This window comes from Folsomia candida, unplaced genomic scaffold (assembly GCF_002217175.1).
Source record: "Folsomia candida strain VU population unplaced genomic scaffold, ASM221717v1 Fcan01_Sc004, whole genome shotgun sequence".
Classification (NCBI taxonomy): domain Eukaryota; kingdom Metazoa; phylum Arthropoda; class Collembola; order Entomobryomorpha; family Isotomidae; genus Folsomia; species Folsomia candida.
This window is the reverse complement of record NW_019091196.1, coordinates 2,886,316-2,899,498: the sequence shown is the minus strand read 5'-3', so window position 1 is coordinate 2,899,498 and position 13,183 is coordinate 2,886,316. Positions and strand designations below refer to the sequence as shown.

Genomic DNA, 13,183 nt, shown 5'->3' with positions numbered 1-13,183 from the left:
TCTTTTCACGTAATTTTTCGCATCTACGCTTAAAACAAGCCGTAACAGTAAATTAATTCCATAAGAAAAAATTGACAAAATTGTGCATAATCTTACCGTGATTTTTTCTACAAACTTTCTCTATAGCTGGGGATTTCCTTAGTAACGTGATGCACTCCGATCTCCTCGATGTTATTAAAATTTGGAATATGTGTGAAATAATTGCCGCATTTCCGAAATATAGGAACACAACTTGTTTCCAAATTGGCAACGTGGTTTCAGTCGAGAATAAAATATTTGTGCAAATATATGCTAAAAACGTGGCAGAATGCAAAGTCATGTTAAGCACAGAGAATAAATTTAGCGCGTATTGAAACAAAGTTTGAATCGGGTATATTTCACCCGATTTTCGACACGCGATTGGAATCGGGAAAGATATGGTGGACCAAACGCGTAGAGTGGAAATTATTTCAAGATACGACGCCGTGTGGGTCGGTTGCACTAGCTGTTTGATGTATTGTTTAAATTGAATTCCTGCGAATTTGATTTTATTCCACATATTTCGAAATTTCTGCATGAAGTAAATTATTACTTCAAATTAAAGGTATTTTATACTTATGTAAAAGCAATAAGCAGTGTACCGCTGTTGGACTGAAGTTTCCAGCGGGAGAAAAGCAAGGAAATTTTGTAGTCTAAAACAACAAAATTTGGATGAAATTAGTCTGGAATTTAAAGAAGTATGTAACAATACCCTGTGAAAAACTTAGTGACTGCGCTAAACAAAGTCGACTTAGCACATCGGTTGGCCCACTTAATTAAAATAACTAAAATTCCGGTCGAACTCTAATGTCTTAATGGGTATGTTAGTCCAGGATTTTGACTACTTCCACAGTTGTTTAATTATACGGTTTGCTAAATCGTCCTCGATCGAGTCCGTGCAGTTTGTGTGATGACAAGTTGTTGCTTAGTCCTTGCATGATTTTCTACATGGCTTAATTTGGTTAACCCAGTTGGCGGGGTCGTCTAGTTCTTTAAGACGTTACTTCATGCAGTGTGACACGAAACTTCGACCCGATGCAGAGCTCCACGCCGATACATAGTTCGGCGGCGGCGGCGTGAGGAGTAAAAATCCACGGCGGCGGCGGCGCGCCGTTGGGCTAGTCGGCGGCGGCGCGCCGATCACTTTCTGCTTCGGAAATTTTTCAGACCCTTAATCCTGACGTAAACACACGTTTTTTTTCACGTTTCATGTCATTATAAAATATTATTTTTGCTAAATCCAAATTTTTTTATGGAAGGTATTTGCTAATCAGTACCTAGGTTTGTATCGTTGTATATGCTTGAAAATTGTTTGTAAAACTTCTTGGATCACACCATATTTGAACAAAATTATACAAATTACTTGATCTTAAGCTGTTCTAGTTTTTATGATCTCCAACATAGTTTTACCCAAAGTGCGATACGGCGGTCGAAGTGTTTTATATAATTGTATTGTAAGTAATTGTGCGATAGTAAAATTTCCAACTTGGCAGGATCGGGTCTGGTCGTTCGTCTTGTTAAGGTTATACAATTCTGTTCATATAAATACACAAGAAGCCAAAAGTTCTCAACATTTGTAGGCTAACCTTGGAATTCCGAATACAAATTTTTCACCGTGAGTGGGATGTGAGTGGCCAATCCACCGTTAGTCAATGGACCACTTACATTCTCTACTTCAGAATACGAAACAGAGTTGTAACCCATACTCAGGGTCAAAAATTCGTATTCAGAATTCCATCGTAAGATGCAGTTGTGAGTGAGAACACGCCGACCGATCCATTATTAACTAAGTCATCAGAATGAGGTACCCCCTAGCCGTCCAGCCGTCCATCGCACCCCTTAGCCGTCCAGCCGTCCAGCCGTCCAGCTGTCCATCGCACCCCTTAGCCGTCTCACGTCACCCCAAAAAATTTCTCAGGTTACCCCAAAAAATATCTCAGGTCACCCCAAAATTGTCCCAATGTTCCCCAAAAAATATCTCAGGTCAACCCAATAATTGTCCCAATGTTCCCCAAAATTTTCCCAATGTTCCCCAAAATTGTCCCCATGTTCCCCAAAAAATATCTCAGGTCACCCCAAAATTGTCCCAATGTTCCCCAAAATTGTCCCAATGTTCCACAAAATTGTCCCAATGTTCCCCAAAATTGTCCCAATGTTCCCCAAAATTGTCCCAATGTTCCCCAAAATTGTCCCAATGTTCCCCAAAATTGTCACAATGTTCCTTAAAAAATATCTCAGGTCACCCCAAAATTGTCCCAATGTTCCCCAAAAATTTCTCATCTCACCCCAAAATCGACCAGTCCAGCCGTCCAGCGCCATCTTAGCCGTCCAGCTTACCCCCTAGCTGTCCCGCCGTCCAGCCGTCACAAAAATTTCAAACCACTCCATATTCAAGAAATTTCAAATTACCTCAATTTATAAAAATTTCATTTTGCCTCTAGGTTTGGCTTGGGTTCAATGGACACAAATTTCCAAAGTTTTTTCCCAGTCTTAAAAATGGGAAAGAAGTGAAAGGACGGTATCTGGTATAGTGATAGTTTTGGGCTAAATTTTCCATTAATTTGCAGTCAATAATTCACTCAATTTAGAATAAGTATTGAACCTTACAATTAATCACCACAACGCTGGCCAGGATTAGTAGTATTACACGTGGCATGGTTCGTATCTCGTGAATTATTCACTATCGAACTAATTTAGTTACTTCAACTCTGTTCCACAACTATTTGGGCAATGAGCGTAAGTTTTACTTTAAACTTTGATTTCCAATAGTTATGTTGTACACATTAATTCGACGAGAGGCATACATTATTACAACTTTCCCACACATAAGTGATTTCAAAATTAGCACATCACATCGTGTTGTGGTAATATTGCTTTGTTTTGGTTACAATGATAAGAGAAAGGGAAAAGCATATGTAGTTTCCGGGCGAGAGTTATTCACACGGCAAATAAAAAATATGCATTCACATGAAGCAGGGACACGAAAGCAATTCCCATGTAAGGCATATCTTAATTTAGAAAAATACTAACAATAATGATGCAAGCATGTTCAACCTAGATATTTTACAACGCCTATTGTAATTACAAAAAATAAAAAATAAATTCCCACTACGTAGTGTGTTTCAAGTTATTCATCTGACTGTTTATCAAGAAATAGAATACGAATATGAAATATGTCAGATTCTTTCACAAGTCACTGTGAAGCACAAAAATAAGTTGCAACTGATTTAGCAATTTTTTAAAACCAAAGGTGCTTGAGAAGACATGTTTCTTAAGAAAACAAATTTTTAATTTAATTTAATATTAATTGGGAGAAAAGTATTTTCCTGCAAATTGTGCATAAACATTGCACATGTGTTTCAGGAGAAAATTATCATTGTCGTGTCACTGTTGGCTTATTTCATCATGAATTATAATTTCAATCCCATTCAGTACTAAGAACATTTTCGTTTGTGAATTTTAAAAAAATCGGATCTTTATTGCATATTTATTCTTTAAGGACAAACGTATAATAAAATTGATGTAAACCTAAATTTGTTGGGTAGACTTAATTAATTAGATTAGAGTAATAGAAAATTTTCTCAGGCTGACAAGTGGACGTGAAATTAATGCAAGCAATTTAATAATTATGACGAAGTCCTGTATTTACAGATGTCATACAAATTTGTGGTAAACGATATTTAACGGACGGCGTCAGGCAGGTTATTCGCGATATAAACAGAGAGACGGAACGGGATAAAGGTATAAATGTCGTTACACGGAAATCATTTTATTATGTCCACATATGTAAACATTGTTTAATTTTCGTAAGCAAAACCATGGTTAAGGATTCAAACAAACAGACTACCAAAAGTTGGGCCAAATTATTCCAAATCTCCTTTCTCATATTTCGTAATACTGGAAAGCTGCAGAGCTGGAGTTAGGTTACCTGAATATATGACGAAGCACATCCACCCGTGTGATAAACAGATTTGGGAATACGATGATGAGGATGAACAAGACGAAGATCAAGAGATAAATCCCCATTACCAACCGGCGATGCTGACATACTTAATTGAACACGTGTTTTTACTACAACCAATGTTTGACCATTCAGTAATGGTCTTAAATGGATTGTCAGGTCGGTTGAAATAATTTCCTATACCTAATGTGCGAAATAATTGTACATTTTATATCGTGTAGTGGAAGAGGATACAAACTCGGTTGTGGAAAATTGGAACAAAATCATCAAGAAAGATGAACATGCCAATCGACCTATAAAAATCTCGCGTTTCATACATGAACAGGCGAAAGTAATTAATGGTGTTATTAAAATTATTACCAAGTTATACTAAATTTTTTCAACACCCCTTAGCGAATTACATATGTTGTACATATGTGTATTACATTTAGACCGGATTACCCAATTCGACTTTCTCCTTGCGAAACATGAAACAGCCAAGCAAGGAGGAATGAACAAAGACAAAGCTTCATCTCAACGGGACAACAACCAGACAACGCGGAAGGGGAACAAACAAACAGCAAGAAAGAGTACAGGTAAATCAGAAAGCGGATGGAAATATTAAAAATCTCCTTCGCATATTTGCAAAATCATGTGCAAAATTAATTTATGGGCGTCCCAACAAATTCAAACAAAACCCGGAAGCAAGGGGGCGGTAAATTACCCAATACTGAACCTGAACGCGGACACGAAAATTGAAGGCCACGTAGTCCTCCTAATATCTCTACTGGTTTCACTGTTCTGCATGGACTACCAAGAATTCGTTATGGTGGTAGCATTGAAATTAACAACAACAGTTACGCAATGGTTAACACTTGTAACATCGATAACGTTTTGCGGGTAATTATTATTTTATACCTCGATTTCGAGTCTAACAGTAATAGTATTGGGTTGCTACAGATACTTTTTGTCATGCATTCTATCGACCGTCGAGTCAGAAGTCATATCAAGAGATTTAATGTTTTGGAAACCCCCAAAGGAATACACTTAATGAGAATTTTGTCACATATCGAGAAGGAAGAATTCAAAGAAGCAAGGAAAATAACTTTGGTAAACTTAATGGAATTAAACTTATCAAGTTTGCAGAATGGAGACTTGTTTAATTCAGAAGAAAAATTCCTCGAATCAATACACTTTTTGGTGGAATTCGAACAAACATATATGTGTCCTAACAATTGCCACTTGAGCCGAACTGTTGTAGCTAGTCCAATGGATCTTTCCATTAGGTCTCCTAACCTGTTTGCACTGATGTTAACCACAGAGAAAGAGTCTGGGTGCGACAATTGCAGTAACCCTGATCGACGGGAAGATGGCCCAATGGCAAAGACGACATTTTCCTGGTCTGATTCTGGACCTCCTCCCTTCCTCTGCTATGCGGTGGCATATGGGGGAAATGATTACCCTCCAACTGAATTCGAAGTCCCACTTGCAGAAATCATTCTTGGTGTAAAATACAAATTATTTTCATATACAGTATGATACAATAGTCATTATACGGCTGTCTTCTGTTATAAACGTAAGTTCTATAATTATGACGGACTAAAGCCAGAGAAACTGATTAATTATCGATTGGGAGACGCTCCGGAAGGTCACCGAATCAGTACCGTGTGGATGATTAGGGACTGATTGCTTTCATCAATTCGAAATAGTATTCAAGACTTCGGACTTTTACGCATGAAGTTTTTAAGAAGACAACTGACGATTGGGATTGTGTAAATATAATAGTGTAATAACAGTAGAAGAAGTAATTGAATAAATGTACAGAAAAGTAGCCTCTAATAATTAATAATAGAATAATCCTAAAATAAATATACATTGATGTGTCACGATAAGCCTAGAGTTGTACGCCATTTCTTTTCAAATCTTCATATTTGTTCAAAAATCTTCAAATTCAACTACACAACTAATTTGTTTCAAATTTGCTTTATATTCGAAAACTTTCACATGCATTGGGACAATTTTGGGGAACATTGGGACAATTTTGGGGTGACCTGAGATAGTTTTTGGGGAACATTGGGACAATTTTGGGGAACATTGGGACAATTTTGGGGAACATTGGGACAATTTTGGGGTGACCTGAGATATTTTTTGGGGTAACCTGAGAAATTTTTTGGGGTGACGTGAGACGGCTAAGGGGTGCGATGGACGGCTGGACGGCTGGACGGCTGGACGGCTAAGGGGTGCGATGGACGGCTGGACGGCCAGGGGTGGCCGGCTGGATGGCTAGGGGGTACCTCATGTCATCAGAAGTGAGAGAGGAAGGTTGAGCACCCTTCCTCACCTCCGATTTGCACGAATGGACTCGCTCTAGTCCAGCAGTGCAGGGCCGGCGCATTTATTAACATTCGTTTGACATGGATTTAGTCAGTATTAAAAAAATAAGAAGTTGGTGAATTTTCCACAGTCAACCAACCTCTTAGTTTTTTAAATATTGAATAAATCCATGTCACGCATATACATAAATTAAAGCCAAATAATAATAGAAAAACTTCACTTTGGCTCGAAATTCTTAAATTGCGGTGGGTCCGTTTCATGAACGGATGGAAGACTCTTGCTCCCTTTTTAGTTTAATTAAAAATACCACCACCCCCACCAACTACGGAAATTAAAAAGAAGGATAGGAAAAGTGAGTAAAGTGAAAGAAGAATGAGAAAGTGAAGTGCAAAAAAGTGCAAGGAATTGAAAGACCAAGAAGACAGATAAGCCGGATTCATTCATTTAATCCCAATCACACATTCTAATCACACTTGCTAAATTGTGGTTCGGCGTACTTTTGGTGCGGAAAAATACCGTACCCTACCCGTACCCCGTACCGTATTTTGTACGGCACGGGTACGGTGCGGGATTTCTTAACAATTTTTTTTTGTACGGCACGGGTACGGTGCGGGATTTCTTAACAATTTTTTTTGTACGGCACGGGTACGGTGCGGGATTTCTTAACAATTTTTTTTTGTACGGCACGGGTACGGTGCGGGATTTCTTAACAATTTTTTTGTACGGCACGGGTACGGTACGGGATTTCTTAACAATTTTTCGGTACGGTACGGGTACGGTACGGGAATTGCAATTTATTGCTTCTGAGTCTGGTTTTGTTGCCGTGGAAAATGAGGCATTGAACAACAACCTTGGTTGTTGGTCTGGGGCAACGAAACTCCTCGGCGCTTGCAATAAAAGAACGAGATAAAATCCATGTGGCTTCAACTTCAACATTGCACTGTTCTGTAGTTTCTTATAATTTGACAATAAAATGAAATCTAAAAATCAATCAATAATAATTCCCGTACATCCTACCCCGATGCAGCCACGACTGGTCTTGCAAAGTACCGAGCAAAGTGCCTTAAAAACCTACAAAATTTAAAAAATCGGCCTATAGCAAATATTTTGTTGAACTTGGTTTGGAACAAACTGGGAAAGTTCAATGTATAGTCAACGTTCCAAACTCACGACCAACAAAAGGAAAAACAAAACTCAACTGCTACCCGTGCAAAAAAATTCAAACCTAATTAAATTGTAATATTACTTCTCTACAATTAGTCGGTGTTAACTCTAGTGAAAGAACAACAACCTAGGTTGTTCTTCATAACTTCTTAACTACAACTGTTAATCTGTAGCTGAGTTCTTGTTAAATATTTTTAATAAAAGCATTGAGACAAATATAAGTTGAGTAAAATTATATCCAATTTGACAACATAAAACACCATAGAACGAGGTATTTTTTGGTACGGTGCGGGATTTTTTTATTTTTGGCACGGTACGGGTACGGTACGGGATTTTTTGGATTTTTTGGCACGGTACGGGTACGGTACGGGATTTTTAAAGATTTTTTTTTGGCACGGTACGGGTACGTTACGGGATTTATTGGAATTTTTTTTGGTACGGTGCGGGTACGGTACGGGATTTTTTACAATTTTTTTGTACGGTACGGGAGTTTGTAGAATTTTTTTGGTACGGTGCGGGTGCGGTACGGGATTTGCTGCAATTTTTTTTTGGTACGGTACGGGATTATTGGTTTTTTTTTGTACGGTGCGGGTACGGTATGGCACTGCAATTTAGCAAGTGTGATTCTAATTAAGCACATTCATACATATTTTTTAATTAACAATTTGCATACATACAAAAATATTTTTTTAATTAAGAATTTGCATACATTTTTCATTTAACTTCTTACATACATGCTTACATTTTTTAATCATTTAGAAATTCATTCAAATCATTTATTTTTAATCATACAATAAAAAAGTAAGCAATTCATTTATTCGCTTCAAAAAATATCTCCATTTAGCCATTTATAAATATATTTGTTCAAAAATCTATTCATAGTTTTTAAACATTCATAAAAAATTTCATGCATTAAAAAATTCATTTAGTCCTTTTAATTATGGCATGCAAAGTGGGAGAACATTTGCGGTCATTTCTTGGTGAAGTGAAATGTTCCCCAATTCCTTCGTCCGTCATTGAGTCAAAAATCGAAAAATTATTCATCAAGACATTGTCATTGCAGCAGTCATTGCAGCAGACTATTCCCAACTTGGAAATGGATGACATCTCCCAGGTATGCGACAAATGCATTAAATCTTGTGGACGAAGACGACTCAACCAGTGCCAGAATACACAACATCCAGGGAAGCGGGGCAGACACGAGAAAAAACTTCATTTCGTCACAGCTGAAGAATACTTATCAACTCACAAGTGCCTTGGACTACTCCGAAACGACGGAATATGTCGAAATCCCATCTGTAATCCGCTTTGACTCCTTACAATTCAAAATATGTATATATAAATATAGGAAAACACGAGTGCTTTCTTGAAGTCACTAAATATCTAAGAGTCCAATAAAATCTGAAACACCCTTAACAACGCATCCCGTCCAATCAAAATATTAAAATAAACCTTTTAAACAAATTTTACATATCACAAGTCACAACAAATTCATATGTGTCCAAGCATGTTCCATGGTATGCCTTCTTCCACAGTGGATAACTCTGTAAAAGTGACAAACTTCTTGGCACAAAAGTAACATTCATACTTTCCAATATCATGCCGTCTCTGATGCGAGGCAAAATTTCCTTTTGAGTAGGTCTGATACCCACATGTAGCACATAATTGAAGTTCCTTCTTGTCCGCGGGGTGTATCGTCTCCATGTGACGCTTGAGATGATCTGACCTCGTGAATTTCTTATTGCAAAGGGAGCAGCCATAATTCCTCCGATTTTCATGACTAATTCGGATGTGCTGTTTTAAGCCGTGTGGCGATAGGAAGGTCGACGGACAAAGGTGGCATTGGTAAATAACCCGAGCAGATATTTCCTTATGCGTCATCTGTAAAATATATGCAAAATATGTTATCTGCAAAATTATGTCAGGAAAAGAGTGTAACGCGTATTTTAACATCGAGGATTTTTATACATATAAATAATGCATATATTTATGTCTAGAGGTTCAAAAAACCACTTGTCGCAGTGATATTGTCACGATTTTCAATTGTCCCGATTTGGCTCTTCAACATCGATCGATATTATGTACTCTTTCTTTTTTCCGTTATTTTTACAAAAAAACCTTTACCTCGTGGATTTTCAATTTCCCCACTTTCGCGAAACTCTTCCCACATGTGGAACAGTGGAAGGGTTTTTCCTTTATGTAGATTGGATCCTCGGAATGTGCAGTCCTCACGTGAACCCAAAGATCAGACTTGTTTAGATAGGATTTCACACAGCCGAGTAATTCGCAAGAAAATCGAGGCCGTTCCACCGAGTTGTGCACGGTACGGATATGTCTTCGTAGATTGGTAGGTTTGCAAAATACCCGGTGACAAATGTTACAAGGGAGGCTTTTCCGGCTGGTGCGACATCTCTTGACGGCGACTTGGTTTTTCGGACTTTTTCCATAATTCTGTACAAGATAATACATAAATAAGTGTAAAACACGAGGTAAATAGTTTTAAAAATGTCGTTTTTCTTAATTGTAAACACTCTAAATCACCAGTAGAACAAAATGTGACTGTACCGTGACGTTACAGTTGTTGACTTAAGAGTTTGTGGATAAGAGTTTGTTAATAATGGTTAAAATTTTTAACTAATATTGCGAAAATCCATAACCTCCAGTAATAAAATCTTCACCAGTTTGTAAGTTATAATTTTGTTTAAAGTATATATACAAATAAGTATGTATCGTATAAATTGTAAATTTGACTTACAAACAAGCTCACCTCACTTTTCACCTGCGCATCTGGGTCCGGTTTGACTTCAACCTTAGTGTGAAACGTTCCTGGCCAAGTGGGCTTGGAATCCATCTGTAGTTTAAACAACTTCCTAAAAATAACGCTGTATCAGTTTTTAAGGCGGAAATTACCATTTGGAAATCAAGCTCCTCCTCCGCCGTAACCGGAATCTAAATGACGACCATTATGTATATTTTACCAACAATGTTTATCATTTAAATCCTAAATAACTCTGAAAATTACCATGATCCAACTTAGCGCTTTGCCCAGTAATCCCACCATAGAATCCGCTGCCCTCAAGCTCCCCATCTTCTGAGAACAACTCTTCCTTCACTTCAACTCTAACTTCTGGAGAATCCGAATCGTCGTCGTCGTCAATTAAAAGAGGGTCAGTTATCCACTCCTGGGCTGGAACAGGAAAGAGGTCGCTAATTGGGAAGGATTCCTCCTCCTCTGCCACCTCCGTCTTGAGATCGGCCTCCATGGCGCCCGGCGAATTGTTGCGTGCCAATTTGGAAATTCAATTTATTCCCTGAAATATACTTTTTTTACTTGAGAAAATTCATATTTATATAAACGACTTTAAATTGGCGTAATCAGCACAACGTCGCATGTGGCATAGAAACCAATTTAACAAATTTACCAAACTCTAAAATATTTCTGTCGTGAAGGGATTTGCGAATTAAGTTGTCGCATATTTCGCAAATAGGTACCAAGCTTTGCGAAATGAACACATTTCCGTTTCCTCTTAAACGTTTCGAGCAAATGTATTGCAAAATCTCGAAAACTGGTACTCATTTTACGAAATATACAAACTTTAACGTGAGTACGCCTACGATTCTTCAAATACACAAATCAATTTCTTGCTGAGTAATTGTCGATCTTGTCTGGTAATATTGTATTTATTGAGAATTCAAGTATAAATTATTAAAATCTTACTGAAAATTCACCCTCCGAAAAAAGACGGATCTATTTGTATCCAAACACGTGGAATTGAAGCCTTTGACAGCTCTGGTCTTTATATATGACTCAAAATGAACACTTTAACGAAACGTGATGAACAATGGAATTAAACTATTATTGATAGCCGTGTGATTTTGTAGATGCTGAGAATTATTATGCCTCAAACAGCTGAGGGAAATCCGTTTATTCGTGTCCTCTGATCGGACTCCGGCCGTATTTATATGTTGCTGTATACGCTAAAATTCAGCCACCACCATTGAGACTGGTCGTTGTTTAATATGTGTGAGCATCATTTCCATGAAAATGCAATCATCACGAGTTTGCATGAAAGTACACTCAAAATCACGTTGTAATAAATCCTCAATGGAGAATTCTATGCTTTTTGTGGGTATTTAATAAAGTCTGTAAATCTCTACTAACGTTATTTTTAAATTTCAATTTTAAAAAAGTTTTGGGCATGCTTATATTCGTCCAATATCTTAAATATTCAGCATTGTTGCATTGTACATAACCAGTTAAATTATTTTTGTGCATTTTTAACAGTGTTTCTTTTTGTGCATGCATAGTGCATCAAATGCACAAAAATGCATTAAAATCAGTGTACTCCCAAGCAAAAAAGCACAGCATTTTGCTTTTTTCGTGAAAACAGTAGCTTTTTTGCTTATAAATAATTCTTGCTTTTTTGCTGTTTTCTTAAGATGGGGAGAAGTGAGACGTGTTATTAGTATGTGACAGTATAACAGCAAAAAAGCAGACAGCAAAAAAGCAAACCAGCAAAAAGCAGGAATTTTTTGCTGCTGTTTGCCTTTTGGAGTACACTGATTAAAATGTATTAAAATGCACAAAAATAAATATCGAGGCAGAATGCCGCTAATTTCATATTTCACTTTTATAAACGCTCAACAATAATTAAACATTGCCATTTTCTAACAATCAAAATTTTATTAAGTCGGAAATTACCAAAAATATTTTTAAATTTCAAATATTAGAAAATGGTTTGAAATTGTGTTGAAAAACATCGGAACTTAGCTTAGCATTCGACCAATATCTTAAATATTCACCGTTATTGCATTGTAATCAGTTAAATTATTTTTGTGCATTTTTGTGCATTTTGTGCACTTATCCAGATTTTTGGTGGGTGTTATTCAACGCATAAAAACATTTTTATCCACTAATTTTGTCCAGGTGTCTTTAAACAGCAGAAACACTGATTTTTGTGAATCTTGTGCACTTTTCCGGTTTTTGGTGGCTGTTGCAGAGTGTTGTCTTTATTTAGGCATAGCAAAATTATCCCAACCTGTAACCCTGTAGCTAACTTGCGAAATTGATACCAATTCTTAAATCCCAACTTAACAAATACCTTGACATATTTTTTCGGTTTTTTAAATTTTCATTTTGTGCACCAAAATGGACCGCACAATGTTCATGCAGTCAAAGCACTTTGCAAAGTTAAAAAGACCCACAAAACCAGGTTATAGAAATAAGATTGTAAACCCAACGAGAGAAAGTTTCTAGTTAGAGTTTCTAATCGAACTCAGCCTGGAATACTTAACTCCGTCAGAAAAGTTACATGGGATGGAACTGGATCCCTAGAACCAACAACCCCCAAAAATCAGAAAAACCGACTTTGATCAGAAATCTTTCCCGTGACGAAAAGGTAGTTAACTAACTCAAAATTACCTGAAAAAGATCTTAAATTTAAAACTCTCAGAATGACGATAGTAGTACTGACTGAAATATAATTATGTTTAATACTTATTTTTGTATTATTATTTGCATATAAATACAATGTGATCGACAGCGTTTGATAATTATTGTATTGATGATAAAAGATAGAAATGGTGAGAGTCAGATTGTAATTTATTTCAGGACAGAATCCGTATTTCAGACGCCGACATACATGCATACATTTCTACATAGTGATAAGCTTTAATGACTTCCAAGTTGCAAATACGTATTGGTTTTATTCCATACAACTCACCACT

General features: G+C 37.0%; 1 protein-coding gene and 1 long non-coding RNA gene across 4 annotated transcripts; one reads left to right on the top strand and one right to left on the bottom strand.

The window, feature by feature from the left end:
* Nucleotides 1-3,203: 3,203 nt before the first annotated feature.
* On the top strand, nt 3,204-5,850 carry LOC118435206. The gene is made up of 2 exons (XR_004834602.1): nt 3,204-4,858; nt 4,919-5,850. It is a non-coding gene; the product is annotated as an uncharacterized LOC118435206 (long non-coding RNA).
* Nucleotides 5,851-6,835: 985 nt separating this feature from the next.
* LOC110848332 (zinc finger protein 596) lies at nt 6,836-12,949 on the bottom strand. Of its 3 annotated transcripts, XM_035850773.1 has the most exons (8): nt 12,879-12,949; nt 11,175-12,787; nt 10,479-10,767; nt 10,367-10,405; nt 10,212-10,307; nt 9,581-9,907; nt 9,109-9,337; nt 7,090-9,000 (listed from the first exon to the last, which is right to left on the bottom strand). In XM_035850773.1, coding segments are annotated over exons 3-8 (759 nt in total). In that variant the 5' UTR covers nt 10,545-10,767; nt 11,175-12,787; nt 12,879-12,949; the 3' UTR covers nt 7,090-8,998. The 3 variants fall into 3 exon arrangements, with proteins under 3 accessions (XP_035706665.1, XP_035706666.1, XP_035706664.1); XM_035850771.1 differs by having other exon boundaries at nt 7,090-9,337; nt 12,879-12,946; XM_035850772.1 differs by lacking the exon at nt 12,879-12,949 and having other exon boundaries at nt 6,836-9,337; nt 10,224-10,307; nt 11,175-12,127.
* Nucleotides 12,950-13,183: the final 234 nt, after the last annotated feature.